The sequence below is a fragment of the Rhinatrema bivittatum genome, chromosome 1 (genome assembly GCF_901001135.1).
Source record: "Rhinatrema bivittatum chromosome 1, aRhiBiv1.1, whole genome shotgun sequence".
NCBI lineage: Eukaryota > Metazoa > Chordata > Amphibia > Gymnophiona > Rhinatrematidae > Rhinatrema > Rhinatrema bivittatum.
The window spans coordinates 19,284,839-19,307,318 of NC_042615.1; the positions used below are offsets into that span (position 1 = coordinate 19,284,839).

The 22,480-nt window shown below is 40.8% G+C and overlaps 1 protein-coding gene across 4 annotated transcripts in view; it reads left to right on the top strand.

The window, feature by feature from the left end:
- The window catches only part of ABHD18 (abhydrolase domain containing 18), a 238,741-nt gene that overhangs the window by 64,983 nt on the left and 151,278 nt on the right, over positions 1-22,480 (top strand). For 3 of the 4 annotated variants that reach the window (XR_003854765.1, XM_029590941.1, XM_029590850.1), the window contains exons 4-7: positions 438-538; positions 12,274-12,352; positions 12,451-12,535; positions 17,158-17,185. Coding sequence is in view for 2 of the 4 variants with exons in the window: in XM_029590941.1 (XP_029446801.1) it covers positions 438-538; positions 12,274-12,352; positions 12,451-12,535; positions 17,158-17,185 (293 nt within the window). In the remaining 2 variants the exon portion in view is untranslated. Of the gene's footprint in view, positions 1-437; positions 539-12,273; positions 12,353-12,450; positions 12,536-17,157; positions 17,186-22,480 lie in introns of those variants that run through there. The other variant, XM_029591069.1, reaches the window with a different exon arrangement.

Here is a 22,480-nt window from a genome sequence, read left to right on the forward strand (position 1 = left end):
GAGAGGGTGTATACCATGGAGGGAAGGAGGTAAGGTAGAAACATTTAAATACCCCCAAGGAATAAATACACAGGAAGCAGGCCTCTCAATGGAGTTGAAGGTCATTGGAATGAGGGTAAAAGGAGAGAGAGAATCAATAGTAGTCTAAGGAAATATTCCTTTACAGAAAGGGTAGTGGATGCATGGAACCATCTTTGTTTGGAGGTGGTGGAGATGAGAACACTTAAGTTCAATAAGACATGGGACAAGCACAGGGATCTCTGAGGGAGAGGAAGGGACTATAAAGCTTAACAGGAGATCTGTATAGTCTTTATCTGTTGTTTATATTGTATGCTTCTATGAGATCCAGATACTAGCTACAGTGCTGCCCCCAAGTCAAAACTGTAGCCCCAGGTGCAAATTTTAACTCCTCTCCCACTTGTTTTCTCCTCTTTTAGGTGGAGGAACAGACAGACTGTAAAATCCTTGATGGACATTTTATTTCTCCCTTGGCTCATTATGTTCCAGAGGTCATGCCATCAGAATGCATTACAGCAAGGTATTGTAACTGTGCTTTGAATTTTTGGCAAATGTTATTTTAGAAAATATAGCAGTCATTGTGTTGTAGCACAATTAAACAAGAAATCATTTAAATTGTAAATACTAGTGATATTGTCAATATGAGAGAGGCCCATCATACTAAGCACTACTGGTACTGTAGACCTTCATTGTTTTATTAATAAGCAGTCCTGAAGTTCAAATTGTATTTTTTGGTATTTTTTATGCAAATAAAATAAAGTTGTGTATCTGATATTATGCAAGACCGTCCCGTGAGGCAGAGTTCTAACTTGAAACACAGCGTGTGTCGGGACTAATGGGATTTGTTTCACCAGATACTTCATGGATTATTTGAAAACAAGCTAACAAAGATAAGTGGTGGTTCAACTTTATTTTATTTGCATAAAAAAATAACAAAATACAATTTGAACTTCAGGACTGATGATTATTAATAAAGCCATGAAGGTCTACAGTACCAGTAGTGCTTAGTATGATGGTCATTTCTCCTATTGTCTATCACTAGTAATTACAATTTCTAAGTGATTTCTTGTGATTTTCTAAGTGATTTTCTAAGTGATTATTTTAGAACATTCCTATGCTGTTAGTGTGACACAAACGTTTAAAATACCATCTATGATCTTAGGAGGCTTACAACACAACATTCGTAAGTTTTTAAAAAGGCATAAAGCAAATACCACACAAAAACGGTGTCTTTACATTGTATATAACTGACAGCATTGAATAAAACTTATGTAAAAGCCTTCTCAAATAGTTTAACTCTTTCTTTAATGCTTGAAAATACTCTTCAGACTGTAAAGAATCAAGCAGGCTATTCCATGCTACTGCACCAGCTACTGCAAACATCCTCGCACATGAGACCATGAGTCTATCTGCTGAATAGATGGTACATCCAATAAAAATAAATACATTTCCCAGCTGATCTTAAGGTCCTTTCTGGCGTGTATAAATAATAAGCAAAAAATTGATACACTGTGGAGCTTTGTTATTCAACATCTTGTGAACAAAGGCCGGTATCTTTAAAGTAATTCTGAACTGAACTGGCAACCCATGAAAAGGAAAATAAAACGAGTATTAGGATCCAGTAAAAATATATGCTGCAAAATTCTGGAGCGCATGAATTGTACTTCAGGGAAGATCCAGAAAATTACGTTTCAGTAATCTAAACCAGCTAATACCAGTACCTGTAAGACTGAATGAAAGTCACCAGGACTTAAAAAGGTTTAATTTTTCAATGCATCCTTAATTAAAGAAAGAGCTCTTCAATACTAATTTGATATGGGGCTTAAAACATAGTGCACTATTGAAAATAATGAAACTGCAAACTTGATCTTTAAATGTAATTTGAACTCCTAAATAATTTCAGTACTCCAGATTTGTTTTATATATATATTGTACAGTACCTTGCAAAAGTTTTCATACCCTTACACATTTTTGTAAGAACATAAGAAATTGCCATACTGCGTCCGACCAAAGGTCCATCAAGCCCAGCATCCTGTTTCCAACAGTGGGCAATCCAGGCTACAAGTACCTGGGAAGTACCCAAACACTAAGTAGATCCCATGCTACCTCTGCAAGCAATAGCAGTGGCTATTCCTCAAATCAACCTGATCGATAGCAGTCAATGGACCTCTCCAAGAACCCATCCAAACCTTTTTTTAAACCCAGCTACACAAACTGCTCTAACTTAATCTGTAGTAACGAATTCTAGAGCTTAATTGTGCGTTGAGTGAGAGAATTTTCTCAGATTTGATTTAAATGTGCTACTTGCTAACTTCATGGAGTGCCCCCTAGTCCTCCTATTATCTGAGAGAGTAAATAACCCATTTACATTAACCTTTTCATGACTTTGTAGACTTATCACATCTCCCTTCAGTCATCTCCCTTCAGTTGGCAGCCAGAATTGCACACCGTATTCAATGTGTAGTCTCACCATGGAGCACAGATCCAAGTACAGATCCCTGAGGCACTCCATTATATCTACCAGTTAATCTTTATCCCCATGTTTATTAATCCCTTCAAAAAAATGAAGCAGATTTGTGAGGCAAGACTTCCCTTGGGTAAATCCATGCTGACTGTGTTCCATTAAACCATGACTTCCTATATGCTCTGTGATTTTGATCTTTAGAATAGTTTCCACTATTTTTCCCGGCACTAAAGTCAGGCTCACTGGTCTATATTTTCCGGGATCACCCCTGGAGCCCTTATTAAATATTGGGCTTACATTGGCCACCCTCCAGTCTTCAGGTACAATGAATGATTTTAATGATAGGTTATAAATTTTAACTAATAGATCTGAAATTTCATTTTTGAGTTTCTTCAGAACCCTGGGATGCATACTATCCAGTCCAGGTGATTTGCTGCTCTTTAATTTGTCAATCTGGTCTACTATATCTTCCAGGTTCACAGTGATTTGGTTCAATTCATCTGACTCATCACCCTTGAAAACCATCTCCAGAACTGGTGACTCTCCAACATCCTCATTAGTAATGTAGGTAGGTTGGGGGGTGCAGAGATCTGTCTGCTACAGGACAGTGCTAGCTGCCCTCCCACCTTCCTTGCGAATCTAAGTCAACATGTATGCTCCTTGGAAATAGACTTTTATTTAGCAGATTTTGGCAGATTTAGCATTTAGAAAATAATAATACCTATCTTTAACATCCTGGCTGCTAAGCACCAGTTTTCCCTTTAATAAAAAAAAAAAAAAAAGGTCTGTATCATGGATGGTAAAAAAACATGCCATAAACCTTAGCCCGCTTGAGATATTAACACTAATGACTGACTAACTTACCCCTGATTCGAACTTTTAGGTGATTCTTCTGATCATCTCTGAAGCAGGGTCCGGCTCATGGGCAGGGGAGAGGTTTGCTTTCTGGGCTGATTCTCACCCTTCGGGATAGCAGGGAGATCTGGTTGGTCTTGGACCCTCCTTTTGCTTCCAAGGAAATCTCCGCACTGGTTCTCACTCTCAGGGTTTTCTCCCCGAGTTTGCATTCAGGATTTGGGACTCCTCTTCCTCTGGTGGTCCGTACCTTGCTTCCCAGCTCCCTTTTTGGCTTCCAGGTTGCTCTGCCAGAAGGTTCTTTTCTTTCTTCTTTTTCCGCCCTTTCTCAACCTTACCTCCCCCGTCTTATACTTCCCAGCTGATAAATATGCATAAGCTCATGCATACCCTCATGGTGGGTGGAGGGTCTCTTGCCACATTGCAGGCCTTTTTCTCCCTCTCCCCATTACTTTGGGAGGAGTCCTGCTTGTTGCAGGTCCTTTCTCCCCCCAAATAAATGGGAGGGGGAAACTGCCATGTTGGCATACGAAGCTGTGTCAGTGTCAACATTGTCTCAGGTGGCCCCCCCCCTATTGCAAAGTTAGAGGTCTCTGCTTGCCTTCTTGACCCTTGTTTAGGATCTTAAGTCGTATTGTTTCTTCTGTCTGGTTTCTTTATTTGCACATGAACTGACAAACAGGCACAACTGATAAGGCATCCTTCACTGCTTTAGAACAAAACCTCTACTTTCCATTGATGCAATGCAGTTTAAAGTTCACCTGGGTATAATTCCTTCTCTTGCTGTAGCAGGGTTTGGGCCTGTCAGAATTTATCCTGTACATGGCTATTATAATTCAGAATTGGTGCATTGTTGGTAAACAGGAAATATCGCCCTACAGTAAACACAGAAGCAAAACATTCTGCAATGGCCTTATCTTCCCTAAGAGCCCCTTAAACCCCTCAGTCATCTAATGGTCCGACCGACTTCCTCACAGGTTTCTTCCTTCGGATATATTTTTAAAAGGTTTATTATGAGTTTTTGGCTCTATGGCCAACTTCATTTCAAATTCTCTCTTAGCCTGCCTTATCAATGTTTTACACTTAACTTGATAATGCTTATGCTTTTTTCCTATTTTCTTGAGATAGATCATCCTTCAAATTTTTGAAGGATATTTTTTGGCTAAAATAGCCTCTCTTACCTCACATTTTAACCATACTGGTAATCGTTTTGCCTTCCTTCCACCTTTCTTAATGCGTGGAATACATCTGGACTGTGCGTCTAAGATTTGTATTTTTAAACAATGTCCATGCCTGTTGAACACTGAGCCTTTGCAGCTGCACCTTTCAGTTTTTTTCTAACTATATTCCTAATTTATCAAAGTTTTTTCCCTTTTGAAAACTTAGTTAGAGCTGTAGATTTACTTATTGTGCCCCCTTCCAGTTATTAGTTCAAATTTGATCATGTTATGATCACTATCGCCAAGTGGCCCCACCACCGTTACATCTCTTACCAAATCCTGCGTTCCACTAAGAATTAAATCTAAAATAGCTCCCTCTCTCATTGGTTCCTGAACCAATTGCTCCATGAAGCAGTCATTTATTCCATCCAGGAACTTTGTCTCTAGTATGTCCTGATGTTACATTTACCAGTCAATATTGGGGTAATTGAAGTCTCCCATTATTACTGCACTGCCAAATTGGTTAGCTTCCCTGATTTCTTCTAGCATTTCATCATCTATCTGACCATTTTGGCCAGGTGGACAGTGGTATACTCCTATCACTATACTCTTACCCAACACACTTGAGATTTCTACCCACATAGATTCTACTGAGCATTTAGTCTCTTGTATGATCTTTATCCTGTTAAACCAGTGGTGGCGAACCAATGGCACGCATGCCAGAGGGGGCACTCAGAGCCCTCTCTGGGCATGCGTGCCGTCGCTAGGTTTACCAACCGTCCAGGTTTTCTCCGGACAGTACAGCTGCCTAGCTCCACAGCTGCCTACTGTCCGTGCCAGTGGCGGTAACTGCGCTGCCGTCACTGGTTTTCCGACCATCTGCGCCTGCGCAGCAGTCTGCTTCTCTTCCTGCGCCTCCGCCAGTGGCGGATGTTGCCAGGCTGCTGTCTGGCTCTTCTTCCCTGGTGTTGGTGGCCACAGGTGGCCAGAATCTGGGCACTCCCCAGCATCTGCCCCTTGCTCCTCGCGTAGGTAGTGTAGATACCTGCGCTCTCCATTTTCTGATATTTAAAGCCCCCGGCATCGGGGCAGAAATTGTTGAATTGAATTTGTTGTAAATCACTCATCTTCTTGTTAGCTTCCTGCCAGCCAGTGCCCACTTTCTGATAGTCTTGGTAAATTAGTGCGGCTATTTCAGGAGCTGCAAGTCTCTTCATTTTTCCAGTAATTTTTTTTTATATTGAACAGTTTTATTGATGCATAGAAAGACAAAATACAATGTTGGCAAGAAAAAACATATAGCAAAGAATACAAGGCATCCCTGTGTTTTCAAAGTATACAACCCCTCCCCCCCATTTTTCCAGTAATTTAAGGTCACACTAAAGTTGTGCTGCCTTCTTATGTATATAATCTCCCTTGGGAGGGAGGAATCTGAAGTTGAAAACTGGCCTAAAACGTGGTCACCCCTTTCCTAAAACATGATCACCCAGTTATATTAGCGTGCGAGGAGTTCCGAACGTGTATTTAAAAAAAAAAAAAAAAAAGAAAAGTGGTGGTCTCTGTTTTTTTTAGGTTTCTAAATGCTCATGCAATGTTTTTCTGTTGTTAGCCCAAATTTAATAATGGCAGGATTGTAGCAAAAGCATTGGAGCAGTAGCTGTCCAGTTTACTGCTCAGCAGGAACTCCTCCCCTCGATACTCTCAATCACAACTGAGGAGACCTTGCTCCCTGAGAGTTGCTATAACGACAGCCAATCAGTGAGCTGCTGCGCTTGTCAGTACTTGCAGAACGTGCTGTTGGTATCTTACGTAGAGGTGGACTATTTTTGAGGCCTTGTAGGTTGGCGCTGTCGCAGTTTGAATGCTGGCCTCGATTAGGAAGAGCTTACGGTAGTTCGTGGCAGAACTAAACTAAAACCTCAGTATTCAGGTTAAATTGCCATGTTGGCACTTTGCGATTAAATAAGTGGGTTTTGGGTTGCAGTTTGGGCACTCGGTCTCTAAAAGGTTCACCATCACTGCTCTATACCCTCCTGGACATAAAGTGCCACACTCCCACCAAGTTGATTCTCCCTATCATTGCAATATAATTTGTATCCCGGTATAGCACTGTCCCATTGGTTATCCTCCTTCCACCAAGTCTCTGAGATGCCAATTATGTTAATCTCATCATTTACTGCTTTACACTCTAACTCTCCCATCTTACTTCTTAGACTTCTGGCATTGGCATACAGACATTTCAAAGTGTGTTTTTTGTTTGTATTAACAACCTGCTCTTCAGATGATAGGGATAATTTGGAATTTTTTAGCTCACGTGATTCTTTACTTATAGGCACATGAAATGTTTGCTTTTATTGGAACCTCTCTGTTGGGAGGCCCTAATTCTCCTGTTTCATTAGTATCCTTCAAAGATACATTCCTCCGAACCATGCACTGCTGAGTGACTGTCTGCTTTCTCCCTTGTTCTAGTTTAAAAGCTGCTCTATCTCCTTTTTAAAAGTTAGTGCTAGCAGCCTGGTTCCACTCTGGTTAAGGTAGAGCCTGTCCTTTCGGAAGAGTTTCCCCCCTTCCCCAAAAGGTTGTCCAGTTCCTTACAAAACTGAATCCCTCTTCCCTGCACAATAGTCTTATCCACGTATTGAGACTCTGGAGCTCTGCCTGCCTTTGGCAACCTGCACGTGGAACAGGGAGCATTTCAGAGAATGCCACCCTGGAAGTTCTAGATTTCAGCTTTCTACCTAAAATCCTAAATTTTGGCTTCCAGAACCTCTCCCACCTTTTCCACACTCTCTCTCCCTCTTCCCCTGAGCCTGCTAATGAAGGAGCAGAAATTATGCTTCTGGTCAAAAGGAGTGGGAGCACAGGGAGTATCGTCTGCCACAGGGGTAGATGGAGGCTGGCTAGGCTCAATAGTTTAAAAAAAAAAAAAAAAGGTACAGCTACAAAGTTTGTGTGCAACAGGCGTGGACATTGTTTAAAAAAAAAAAAAATCTTAGCACAGTCCAGATTTATTCCACGCATTAAAAAAAGGTTGAAGGAAAGTCAAACAATCTCTAGCATGGCTAAAAAGTGAAGTGAAAGAGGCTAGTTTAGCCAAAAGATTTTCATTCTAAAATTGGATAAAGCATAAGCACTGGCAAGCTAAATGTAAGATATTGATAAGTCAGGCTAAGAGAGAATTTGAAAAGAAGTTGGCTATACAGGCTAAAACTCATAAAAACTTTTAAAAGTATATCCGAAGCAGAAAGCCTGCGAAGGGAGTCAGTTGGACTGTTAGATGATCGAGGGGTTAAAGGGGCACTTAGGGAAGATAAGGCCTTTATGGAAAGACTAAATAAGTTCTTTGCTTTGGTGTTTACTGAAGAGGATGTTGGGGAGATACCTGTCTGGAGATGGTTTTCAAGGGTGATGATTCAGATGAACTGAACCAAATCACGGTGAACCTGGAAGATGTGATAGGCCAGATTGACAAACTGAAGAGTAGTAAATCACTTGGACCAGACGGTATATACCCCAGGGTTCTGAAAGAACTAAAAATTAAAATTTCAGACCTAACATTAAAATCATCCATTGTACCCGAAGACTGGAAGGTGGCCAATGTAACCAATATTTAAAAAGGACTCCAGGGTTGATCCGGTAAACTATAAACCATTGAGCCTGACTTCAGTACCAGGAATAATTGTAGAAACTTGTAAAGAATAAAATCACAAAACATTTAGATACACATGGTTTAATGGGACATAACCAGCATGGATTTACCCAAGGGAAGTCTTGCCTCACAAATCTCCTACATTTTTTTGAAGGGGTGAATAAACTGTAGAGAGATATCACATGTTTTACCACTGAAAGCAGCAAATATGAATCATAATAGCCAAGAAATATGCAGGCCAAGGCACTGTCGCAGTGAAAGAGAGACCTTGCCCAGATGAGAACTTTACACTGAAGGATACTTAATCAAGATATGCCTGTTTGTATGCTCCTGTGTAACTAAAAAGAACAAGACAGACAACGCAGCAGCTAAGCTCATAATCACGAATCCAGAGGTCAGAAGGACCCCCCACCCTTGAAAGAAGGGGGTGGTCTGAAACAGAGAGAAAAACACTGACTCTGGCATACAGCTTGGCGTACAGATGTGGCAGTACTTCCCCTGAAAAAGTAGGGAGAGGGAAAAGACCTGCAATGTGGCAAGCACCCCCCTTCCCCAAAGAAATGGAGGGGGGGGAAAAGACCTGCAGTGCAACAGACCCTCCACCCACCATGTTGATTATGCATGAGCTTATGCATATTTATCAACTGGAAAGTATAAGACGGGGGCAGATTAGGAGAAGGAGTGATCCTGAAAAGGGCTCCCTGAAAGAAAAGGAACCAAAAGAGTGAAAGGGGAACCCGAAGCATACCATCACCCCTTGCTATCGAGGAGGGAGAAGACTAGGTGTACCCAGGAGACCGGAGAGAGGAGTTCAGAGAATGACATGGAGTCTGAGATGGTAAGGGCGAGAGTAAGTCCCAGATGGACTGGAAGTACCAAAGCCAGAAGCAAGTCTCTCTCTTGGACCTCCTGCCGGCGCTGCCAGTACCAAGCCCAGGAAGCCAGCCTTCTCCCCTACCCACCTTCTCCAGACCTCTAACCAGAGCTGCTTCAGAGGTGAACAGGGGGATATCGCCTGAATTTGGGAACAGGGATAAGTAAGATAGCCATAAGCATTAATATAAGCAGGCTAAGGTTTATGGCATGTTTGTAACCACCCATGGTACAGAACTTTCTTTAGGGTAAACTGCTGCTTAGTGGCCAGGATGTTAGAGACAGGAATTGTTGTTTTCTAAATGCTAAATCCTGCCAAATCTATTTATTTTATTTATTTATTTAATTTCTTTTACTATACCGATGCTCAAGACTAGGTCTTATCGTACCGGTTTACAATGTAACTAAGGGGAAACCAATTAACATCAAGGTAGAAAGTAAAGTTACATTAAACAGGGAGCGTAAAACCTGGGCAATGGAAGACAGTACAGAATTTAAACTAAGAAACAATTAGAGAGAGATAAATATATCTGATGAATCTGATGAATAAGTCTATTTCTGAGAAGAACGTGTTGTCTTTTTCTTGAGCTTAGGATCGTGAAATAAAGTGGGAGGGCAACTGGAAGTGTCCTGTAGCAGACAGGGTCCTGCACCCCTTAATTTGCTTACAAAACATGGACAAAGGTGAACCGGTAGATGTGGTGTATTTGGATTTTCAGAAGGTGCTTTGACAAAGTCCTGCATGAGAGGCTTCTAAGAAAACTAAAAAATCATGGGATAGGAGACGGTCCTTTTGAATTGCAAACTGGTTAAAAGATGTGACACAGAGTAAGATTAATTGGTCTATTTTCACAGTGGGAAAAAAGGTAAACAGTGGAGTGCCTCAGTGATCTGTACTTGGTTCAGTGGTTTTTAATATATTTATAAATGATCTGGAAAGGGGTATGATGAATGAGTTGATCAAATTTGCAGATGACACAAAATTTTGCAGAGTAGTTAAATCTCAAGTGGAAGAAGTAAATTGCAGGAAGACTAGGCTTCCAAATGGCAGATGAAATTGAATGTTGTCAAGTGCAAGGTGACGCATATAGGGCAAAATAACCCTTGCTGAAGTTACACGATGTTAGGTTCTATCTTATGAAAGAGATCTAGGTGTCATAGTGGATAATACATTGAAATCGTTGGCTCAGTGTGCTGTGGATGTCAAAAAAAAAAGAAAACAGAATGGTGAGACTGCACCTTGATACTGTGTGCAATTCTGGTCGCCACATCTCAAAAAAGATATAGTTGCACTGGAGAACGTGCAGAGAAGGGCAACCAAAATAGGGCAGCCGTTCCATCCCCTTATGTGGAAAGGCTAAAGAGGTTAGGCTGTTCAGTGTGGAGAAGAGATGACTGAGGAGGGATACAAAATCATGAAAGGACTTGATCAGGTTAATTTAAATTGGTTATTTACTTTCTCAGATAATAGGACTAGGGGGCAGTCCATGAAGTTTAGCAAGTAGCCCATTTAAAACAAAAATTCTTTTTCGCTCAGCGCATAGTTAAGCTCTGGAATTCATGGCCAGATGATATGGTTATGGCAGTTTAGTGTAACTGGGTTTAAAAAAGTTTTGGATAAGTTCCCAGAAGAAAAATCCATGAACTGCTGTTAATCAATAAGGAATAGTAGCTTGAGATCTGTTTAATGTTTGGGTATTTGCCAGGTACTTGTAACTTGGATTGGTCACTGTTGGAAACAGGATGCTGGGCTTGATGGACCCTTGTCTGACCCAGTATGGCATGTTCTTATGTTCTTATGTAAAGCTTGTACTCTGATGAAATGAGACAGTGCTGATAAAGGAGGTGGAAGTCTGGCACAGCAATTGTGTGATCCCACCTGTGTCTATGCCCCTGCCTAACCTTCCACTAATAGCATTATAAAAAACAACCTATCCCCTGCTCTAGCCCCTCTCATTTCTCCCACCTGGAGCATAGCTAGGGGAGGTAGTAGTTCTTTTCTTTTCTTTTCTTTTTTTTTTCTTCTTTCATCCTCAACCTCTAAAGGGGTTGGGATGTGGCAGTTTGGAACAGGTTAGAGGAAGAGTGGGTACTGGACTGATGTTTGCTACTAGTACCTTCCCTCCCTTTCCACCCCTCTTCTGTTGTGCTGTTCTCATGAGAGCAAGGATTCAGGCAACAAACGTTATCAATCTTCTGCCCGCTCTTTTCACCATGACCATCAGCTCTAGTATGCTCTCCCTCTCATTGTGACCACTGGTTCCAGCATGCTCTGCTTCCAGTCACTCAGTGGTCAGGGAAGTGAGTTTAGTGTATTTAGTTATAACCAAAAATGCAACCCCCTCACTGGGGGGTGTTTTGTTGATGTTTTTGAGAAGCCTTGATTTTGGCTTGACTTCACACAGGTTTCTCCCTAATCCCTTCTGATTGATCTCTATGGATTCTGGAGTTGAACCTCATACTGTAGGAGTGACATTTTATGCTTTGCTGATGGCAGTAACCATTGGGGGGGGGTGGGCCCTTCTGTGTTAGATGCTCACAGTGAGGGTAGATCGTTTTTCGGGCAACCTCACAGTGAATAACTTATGTTTGCAGCTTACGGCTGAGCTTTAATAATAATAGAATAGAACATAAGATTGCCATACTGGGTCACATCAAAGGTCCATCAAGCCCGGTGTCCTTTTTGCAACAGTCGCCAGTCCAGGTCACCAGTACCTGGCAGGATCTGAAGGGGTACATAGATTCCATGCTGCTTATCCCAGTGGATTTCTGCAACTCCACCTTAATGGTTTATGGACTTTTCTTCCAGGAACTTGTCCAAACCTTTTAAAACACAGCTACACCAAGAGGACAAGAATAATAAAAATGTGTGGTAGAGATGAGAGCATTTCCCTTTATAAAAAAAAAAAAGCAAAGAAAGCTAGTGTCTTTTCACCAAGACTTGGAGTGGCTTATAAAAACAAAGATTATAGCATAGAATAAAGTAACACATTTATAAACCACAATATAGTAAACCGTTAAACTTTTTTTAAAATAGAACAGTATTTCTTATTACAAAGTAGCTAGAAATAAATCCATCTCAAGTCTCTTCCCTTCTTTATCCCAACCCTCCTCTTTCACAAAAGGGTTGGGGCAACCTCTCCCACCACTTTCATAGAGGGAATGGGACAGAGGCTTCCTCAAATGTGTAACTTTTTTGTGTGACTTACTGTGAATTTGTTCTTACTTGGTGTATTCTGCTTGAATTATGATAGATTCCAGTTCATTGTGCCCAAAGAATGGAAGAGCAAATACAGACCAGTATGCATTCATCTTGCAGGCACAGGAGACCATGTAAGGAAACAAGACTTCTATGATGTGTAAATGCATTCAGTTCGCATCACTACTAAAATAAGCTGCATCTGATTTCTTTATTATATTTCTCCATTCAGCATTATTGGAGACGACGCACACTAATGGCTCGCCCGATGATCAAAGAAGCCTGCATGGCTTCCTTGTTGCTAGAAAATCCATATTATATCCTTTTTGTTGAATAATAAAAGTTCTTTCTTGTGGAATGGAGGGTATGTGCCAGAGGAACCTTCTTTTATGTGGAGATGGTGCAGACTATTTCCATCATTATACAGTTCTGGTGTGCTAAGGCAGTGGTTCTCAAATTTTTTTTTCGGTCGGGACACGCCTGACAGATGGTTCTCACATGCATGACACACTGAAAACATGACACTCACTGGGCTAAATGTAAACATACACTCTGCATCCACAGGAACCCTCCTGATCCCCCAACAGTGGGTGCAGAGCAGAACTAGGACGTTCCTTGTACGATTCACCATACAAAAAAAGATGTTCTGGTGTCATCTCAGTAACAGCAAAACAAACTCCCTCTACTACCAGGCGCAATAGCTTTCCTTATGAAAAGGCAGTAATTTACCACGTATGCATGTCCTATTGAGAAAACGCAACATTTAAGACTGATACAAATGCCTACTTGCTAGTAAAATATCTCACCTCTTTTACACATCAAAAACGACCTTCAGGTACAGAAAGACCACAAACTACAAATATGGAAAGAGAAACTGAAATGAAAACCCAAAAAAAGCCACTCTGCATGCAATGCAAAATTGGAGAAATGGAAACAAATATAGCACCTAACATAGTCCCAGGATCAGCAATAATGTACACAAACTAATCCACACAAAGTTACACCTGCATTATGGAACACACTCAAACAGTAACAATGCTACCTATGAAAAGGCAACACTACAAATATTAAACCAGGCCCTAAGCACCAATACACCTCCAACTAGGAGAAAAACATGGCCTATTATAAACAAGTAATCCTCAACGCAAAGAAACAACATTACAGTATTAAAATAGAAAAATTTGCAAATAACCCAAGAACACTTTTCAACATTGTAAAAAATCTCACTAATGATAAAACTGATGCTCCCCAAAACCTACCAGTAAATAGATGTAATGAAATAGCAACTTTTCTCAATGAAAAAATTATAAACCTAAAAAATAAAAGTCCAAAAACAACCAAACAAAATATTAAAATGCAAAAAAGAGACTTTAATCAATGACAGAATTCAATGAAATTTCAGAATTAGAAGTTGAATCCATGCTAAAAAGAAATAAACCCCGCCCCACATGCAGAAGACACAATACCAACCATGGACATAAAAAAAAGTAGCCAATACAGTATCCCCGATTCTAACAAAGATTATTAATCTATCCTTATCAGAAGGATCCATGCCAGACACACTAAAAGGGGCAATCGTAAAACCGATTTTAAAGAAAAAAAAACAGTGATCCGAGCATCCTAAGCAATTATAGGCCAGTATCTAACTTACCACTAATCGCAAAATTAATAGAAAAATCAATACAAAAGCAGCTAGCTGAACACTTAGAGAACAACAATATCCTTTACCCATCACAACACGGCTTTCGTAAAAACTACAGCACAGAAACCCTACTGCTTGCCCTAACAGATAACGTCATGAGAGGTTTTGATTGCGGTAAACGGTACATCTTAATGATGCTAGATCTATCAGCTGCATTCGATACTGTAAATCATAATATCCCACTAAATAGTTTAGAAGAAATAGGATTAAGTAACTAAACAATCAAATGGTTCCAATCATACCTAAACAATAGATACTACCAAGTACAGGTAAAGGACACAATGTCAAAAAAAATAAACCTTCAAACAGGAGTCCCACAGGGATCAGCCTTATCAGCCACTCTATTTAAACATATACCTACTACCACTATGTCGCCTACTAGCTGGTCTAGGCATCTCACACTACATATACGCCGATGATATTCAACTTATCTTACCAATTGATGACACAATTGAAGACACTGAATATAGCCAACATGTATCTGGATATCATCAAACAATTACTAAACCAGATGGAATTAGTTATTAACATAGAAAAAAACAGAATTCCTACACTTGGAACGTAAAAACATTGAAATCATCCAAAACCCAATCACACTCAAAAACAACCAAAAAATAGAACTAGCGGAGAAAGTAAGAAACCGTGGAGTTTAATTGACACAGAACTTAACCTGAAACAACACATATCATTAAAATTAAGGGAAGGATATGCCAAACTCATTACTCTTAAAAGACTAAAACCCCTGCTCACAACAAAAAACTTCCGATCAGTATTACAAGCCCTAATTTTCTCTAGCACTGATTACTGTAACGCCCTCCTACTTGGTTTACCATACACCACGATTAGACAACTCCAAATACTGCAGAACACAGCCGCTAGAATTCTGACGGGAAAAAGCAAAAGACCATATCACTGAAACCCTAACTGAATTACACTGGTTACCCGTTGAACAAAGAATACAATACAAAACACTATGTACCATACATAAATTAATACATAATGAAAAAGCTGAATGGCTCAACACTGCACTCCACGTACACGTCCATCACAGAAAACCGGAGATCAGCAAATAAAGCTTTACTGACCATCCCCTCAATTAAAAACAGCAAGGCTAACCCAGGTAAGGAAAGAGCGCTTTCCTTAGCAGGACCTGTGCTATGGAACTCCATGCCTGTCGAGATCCGCTTACAAAGAGACATCAAAACCTTCAGAAAAAATTTAAAAACATGGTTATTTAAACAAGCGTACAACATAGAGAAAAGAGAATAGAATACAAGGAAAATGGGAGGCAATCTGAAGAACACACACGAACACCACCCGTGTGATACGGGTATGTATGTTATTTTTATGTTTTATATTTTTCACTCTCTTCCAAAGAATAAGATATATAAACTCTCTATTTTAATCTGTCACTAAAAATAATGGACATGATGTATCACATCCACCTATAAGTAATTATAACAAACTGTTACCGTAAATAATTTCTTTGTACACCCCTGTTATTTGTAAACCGGCATGATGTGTTTGCAACATGAATGCCGGTATATAAAAATTTTAAATAAATAAATAAATAAATTGTTGGCACCTGTTTAACAGATTTCATTTTTTCCAACATTGTTTGTGCCTTGTTGTGAACCGTTGTGATGGTACCTAACTTAACGATGGTATAGAAAAGTTTTTAAATAAAATAAATAAATAAGCAACCAGCCAAGCGGCTATAGATCCCCACACAGAAATAATTGTTAAACTGTACTAATAAATAGAATAAATGTTTCAAAACACCTGATGAACAGAATAACATCCAACAATTAAAAACTCATAAAAATTATTAAACATTGTCCAAATACCAATAAAATATTTCAAAACAGCAGACACATCACGTAATACCCAATAATTAAAATGGCAAGCCAGAAAAATAAACTTAAAGCCACCGTTACTTACCCTATCCAGCAACTCTCCTTGCAAGTCAATAGTACACACCAGAAGTAGCAGTAGATGGTGAAGCTCTGTCCTCATGATCCTCTTCCTTAGGGCCCATAGCCAGTCTCTCACACACACCAATTATACGCCACGGCTAGTCTCTGTGTCTCACACACCAGTGACCTCCCCGACCAGCAAAGCATGTGCAAAGAACGGCATGTATTTCCCCGGCAGGAGCTCACCATCGTCCCGCGCGGGTAGAGAAGATTAGGAGTAGTAAACTTTCTGTGGCTGCGAGACACTTCCTGGTGCTTCACGACACCAGTTGAGAACCTCTGCTCTAGAAGAAGGAAGGGAGAGAGATGATACACACATTCAAGTATCTAGCAAGCTTTGGTAAGGTACCAGAAGATAGCATATTCCATAGAATGAAAAACTCAATGACAAGGGAAGGCGGCTGAAAAGAAATGTGAGAAAATGTTTTCACTGACAGGATGATGTACAGCTGGAACACATTTCTAGCAGCGGTGTGGCAGAATCCAAGCATGCATGGGATAGACATTTAAAAGGTTTTAGTAGCAGGAGGGCGGCAATCGGACTAGTAGGCAAATACAAATGAGCAAACTTGGGGGAACAAATTGAAATAAAACTGTAAATATTTAATTGATAACAAAAAGTAAGGCTTTTTAGTAAAATGAAATCTAGTTCATCTGTGAACCTTCTTTCGAAGATTGACTCAACCAGCTTTGTTCCTTTCTGGAAAAATATTTTTTACCCTAATTTTCTCCTGCTTAAATCATTCTTCCCAGATAATTGGGCCGGGTGACTTGAGGTCACCCTTGCTTTCCAAGGACTGGAGAGGAAATCTGACACTGAATCCCTCAGCTCCACTGTTGTGCTAACAAGTTTGCTCAGATAGGTACTGTTGCAAGGCCTTCAACCTGGAGACTGGTGGTGGTGATGTTACTATCTCAAAAATAAGTGCTACACAAGGCATTTTCAGAGTGTCGTGCCATAACCTGTGAGCTATGCTGACAAGGCTGTAGTGAACAGTATTGATTATTGCAGAATAGAAATATTTTAAATAATCTTGCTCTTATTCAGCTAAAGTCTTTGTTTGCATGATAATAGATATTTACCATTTTAAGTATAGTGCAAGTATTGTCAGTTCTAAAATGTAGTGACCACTTATTTTGTTTGACTGAACCTCTTGATCTGTTGAGTTGAAATGTTCTCTACTATATGTAAAATAGAGAAGTTCTGTTGATGCTTTGAAGGAAGAAACATTGAATCATTTTCTTTAACTCCAATCCTTACATGGCTGCAGAAAACCTAAAGACCAACTGTGAGTATTACTTTGTATGTGTGCATATATATGTATTTTTACCTGTTTTTAAAAATTGTTAAAAACATATGGGATGCATAAGTGCTCAGTTAAAACCTTTCCAGCTCAGAGCTGAAGCAGGAATATTATTCCTGGGGGAATTCTGCACAAAAAAAATGTAAAATTCTGTGCCTAAAATATATAAATTCTGCAGACTTTATATTGGTCAAATTAACACAATTTACATGACAGACCTTAAGGTAATCAAAACAACTCTCCAAAAAAAGGAGGAAATATACTTTACCCTTACTACCACACAGAATGTTTTGGGAAATTGTATCAGAATAAATGTGCCTTCACAGTCACTTGGCTCTTGCCCTTACAGGTCTACAACCAGTATCGTGTATATAGCATACACAGTCACCTCATTTACTCTTTCCCAATTCACTTTTTTTTATATTTTAAAACCCCATCGCGTGACCCACTACTTTCTAAAAGACCTGTTTCTCATTCACTATTTAAACTTTACCCACACCTGAGTGCTCCACACAAGTCCTCAAAACGTTTCTTTCAAATTCTCAAATTTTTGATCATTTTAAATCTTAAACACGTTAAAATGCTTCTCTTTCTTTTGCTGTTCATTCAGCTCACAATCTCGTAGTGCCGCCATTTTTGAAGCAGAGCTGGGGAAAGGAGCCGGTTGCGGCCAGTACTGAAAGAGAGATCCCCTGAAGAAGGCGGGTGTTTCCGCCGAAACATCGTCGATGTCGGGAGGCACGGGAGTGTGTATATAACAGCAGCACTACGGTGATAATGGGCACCCTTGCCTGAACCCCCTTTGAATATGAACCACCTCTGGCAGTCTCCCATTTGCTAGAATACGTGCCTTCGGGTTGTAGTACAGTAGGGTAATATAATTGAAAAAATCCCCTCAGATTCCATATCTTTGTAATACTGAGGATAAATACGGCCACGCTACTCGGTCGAAGGCTTTCTCCGAATCAAATCCAGTGGCTAAAGCCGGTATGTCTTGGTGTTGACAGATATTAAGGGCCGTAAGGAGCTTAATTATATTAGCATTCGGATATCGGCCCCTGACAAAGCCTGTCTGATGATGAGATATCAAACGAGGAAGAAAAACATTCAAACGTTCTGCTAGTATCTTAGTGAGGATCTTTAAATCGCAGTTGAGGCAAAGAATTGGCCTGTAAGAGGACTGATGCTGTGGGTCCTTACCGGGTTTGGGCAGGACTGTTATATATGCTTCATTAAAGGAAGCGGGGAAGGATTCTTGTTTTAACCCATCTGTGTAATACGCCGTCAATGTAGCCCCGACATTGTATTGGAGTATTTTATAAAAATCATAGGACAGCCCATCGGGACCAGGAGATTTCCCCGCTTGTGTGGCCGTAATGGTCTGCAATACTTCGTAAATCTGAATGGGACGATTTAGAAATCAAGTTGAGAGGTAGTTAGAGAGAGGCAGGGTCAGATCTTGGAAAAAGGTGTCCTCCTCCACCTGTCCCCCTGAGATATCTGGTGTATATAATTTGTTATAAAACCTCGGAAGATTTCACAAATCTCCTTTTTCTGTAGTTACTAACCCCCCTGATTGGGACTTTAAGGGACGTTATAAAGGATTTTCGTCTTCGTATTCTAGTGAGATTGGCTAGTAATCTGCCTGGTTTGTTACCAAATTTGAATAAATGATGTTCCCCCTTACGTAGATATCGTTGGGCTCTGGTGTCAAGAAGGGTATTCAAACGGCCTAACACAGTGTAAAACTCCTTTCAGTTGTGGTCAGAGTTATTCCGGATCAAGGTAGCTTTTGCTTGATGAAGTACTTGCTCCAGGTTGAGAATATGCTTATTTAGTTGCTTATTGCGGAAATGAACATAGGCTATAATCTCTCCCCGGAGCACTGCCTTCCCAGATTCCCAAAATAGCTGGGGTGTCGTTATGTGTTGCTGGTTGTTCTTAGCAAAATCATTCCATTTCTCCCGAAGGAAAGCCTGTAAATGAGCATCATCCTTGAGGAAGCTTGGAAACCCTGGAGCCCTTAAATATTGGGGTTACATTAGCCACCCTCCAGTCTTCAGGCACAATGGTTGATTTTAATGATAGGTTACAAATTTTTACTAATAGGTCTGAAATTTCATTTTTTGAGTTCCCTTGGTAGAGTATACTCAGTTCTTCTGTCAGGGCAGTGGTCTGTGTGTTGACTCCCTTGGTAGAGCAAGGCTCATGACTCCTGGAGCAACAATTCATTTGTTTTCCTAGTTGAGCAGAATTAGTCTGGGCTCTCTGGGAAGTCCCCCGCCCGGTTGAGAAGGTTCAGGGTTGGCTTCATGGTGCTTTCAGGCCCTGGGGAGGGAGGTGTCTCTGGTAGGAATGCTGCGGCCCGCATGTGTTTTGTGCCTGGACTGAGGGGAGCAGGGCCCAATCGTGCAGTCCAGCAGCCAGAAAGTGTATAAGATGTGGGAGGAGGGGCAGAGTCAGCCTCAATCCGTGGGGGCCATAACAGATTATAGATATCATATTGGCAGATGTGGAGACTGGCACATCTCGTGTGGCCAGCTTGTTCTGCCCTGTTTGCAATGTAGTAGGGATCCGGCGCAGCAATCCCTGGCTTCTCTCGCATGTGGAGAAGCTTCTCAGAAGGAATGTCTGGCAGTTCCCGTGATCGTGATGGACAGGGCCGGCTCTAGGCTAACTAGTGCCCTATGCAAAAACCCCAGGATGGTCTGCGTTTGTGAAGACACGCCGCCAGGACCCATTGGGCGGCCCACAACCACGTGACCACTGCCGGACCGGACTACCACCACAACCTCCCAAGGACCCCGCCGAACCCACCGCGACCGGCACAGGACGCCATCCACCCCCACCGCGACCAGCACAAGCGGAGCTTCAACCCCAAGGCCTACCTGATCGCCGCTGGAGCACCGACGAACTCAAGGAGCACAGAGGACCACCCCCTCCTGACGTCAGAGGAGGCGCCGATTGAATGAGTTAAAGCTTCCGTCACAGCAGGCCCTTTTGCATGCCCCTTCGCGCTGCCACTACTCTTCTCAACCAGACAACCAGCCCTAGCTCAGGAAAACACAGAAAAACTACCATACCAATTAAAATAATGCAAACTGCCTAGGCAACCATCAAACGAAACAACGATTTCAGCCACGAACACTCCCAGCACTCCCATTCATCAAACAAGACCGTTCAACCTCAACAAACATGCACCCATTTTTCAACATCTCAACTCTACCATACTACGAGAACATCACTAAGATAGAAAATCACAACCTCACCAGATCATGCTCCCTGACCAAAGTCCCAATCCACAACAACTCATACCTCACAGCCCTAACATTCCTCACACTCACACTCATCAACGCACAATCAATCACAAAAAAACTACCATTAACACACGATTTCTTAATTGACAATCACCCTGATCTCCTCTGCATCACCGAATCATGGCTCAAAGCCACCGACTCAGTGTTTATCAACCAGCTACCCACAAAAACCTACAACATATTCTCACTCCCTAGACCTAAGAAAAAAGGTGGTGGCCTGCTCTTCATTGCATCAAAGAAACTCAAATTTAAACTACATCCCACCAACCTCTCTCCACCACTCGAAGCAGGGCTCTTTAAATCAAAGAAGCTACAAATCCTCCTCATCTACTTTCCCCCAGGTCACCTAAAAAATAATCTATCCCCACTAATAGAAACCATTGCCAAAAACATTGACATGAACGTCCCAGCAATAGTACTGGGAGACTTCAACTTACATATGGACCAAACTCCCCCCACAGCCACCTGTCAACTCCTCTCTGACGCCATGAATGCTATTGGATTCCAACAAATAATAAAAACTCCCACCCACAAAGCGGGCCACACACTCGACCTCATTTTCACAAATGAAAAAATTGCGAAACACACAACAGCAACTGCTATTTCTTGGTCAGACCACAAACTTATACAAACCAACCTACAACTAAAAACCCCCACCCAAGAGCTTAATAAGCAAAACAAACAAATCGAATTCAACAAGTCATGCACCAGCGAAGACCTAATCGAAACACTTCCAAACTCCCTCAAGTCCCTAAACACAACAGACACCAACTCCGCCATAGACTCATGGCTCAACATCATTTCATTTTCATTTATTAAAATTTATTAATCGCCTAACACTTAACAAGGCCTAGGCGATATACAAGGGTACATACATAATAAAAACAAAATAAAATACAAACAACAGATTTCAGCTTCACAGAAACCAAGCCGCAAAATACCAAATATTAATGGTACATTTACTATTTTAGACATAAGAGCATATTCCAAAAATTGAATATTCAATTAATAAATCGTCATATATCTTTTAATGAGCAGATTAAGAACATTCATGCAGCCTCATTTATCATTGAACGCACGATGAAGCAGATATTCCTTAAATGCCGTTTTAAATTTTTTAACATCTTCTAAAGATCTGAGGTCAAAAGGAAGAAGGTTCCATTGAATGGGTGCCGCAATGGAGAAAGAAGTCTCCCTAGTACAGGATAAACGGGCATGGCGAATTGAGGGAATCTCTAGCAAATTAAATTGTGAAGATCTCAAACATCTAACTGGATTATAAATCCGTAACAGTACATTAAACCAAAAGGTAGAATCTGACACACGAAGCTTGTACACTAACATGCCTATTTTGAACACTATACGTTCATTCACTGGTAACCAGTTAAGTCTACATAGGGTTGGCGAGATCTTTTCAAAGCGCTTTGTGTGAGAAACCAGCCTGGCAGCTGAGTTTAGCAAAAGTTGTACTGATTGAATTAAACACTTCGGTAAACCAATATATAACCCATTACAGTAGTCAATGTGCGGAAAAATAATGGCACGAACAACCATCAAAAACTTTGTCATACAACAAATGACGAAGGCCTCTTAACAGCCGAAGTTTAAAGAAGCCTGTTTTAATCAGCAATTTTATTTGAGGTTTAAAAGATAAGGTAGAGTCAATCATGATGCCTAGACTCTTGATAGGTTTAGTAAGAGAAAATGAAAAATTGTCTATTGAGATAGTGTCTTGTAAAGGTTCGGAATGAGGTCGATGAATTAACAACATTGTGGTCTTACCAGTATTTAGCAACAACTTATTGTGCTTCAACCATCGCTTAATAGTATCCAAACACAAGGATAAAGAATTCACTGTGTCCTGCCATGAATTCTGAACTTTTATATAAAACTGAATGTCATCAGCATAGATCTTATACCCATCTGAGATGGTAGCTAGCAATTTGGTAATGGGGGCGAGATA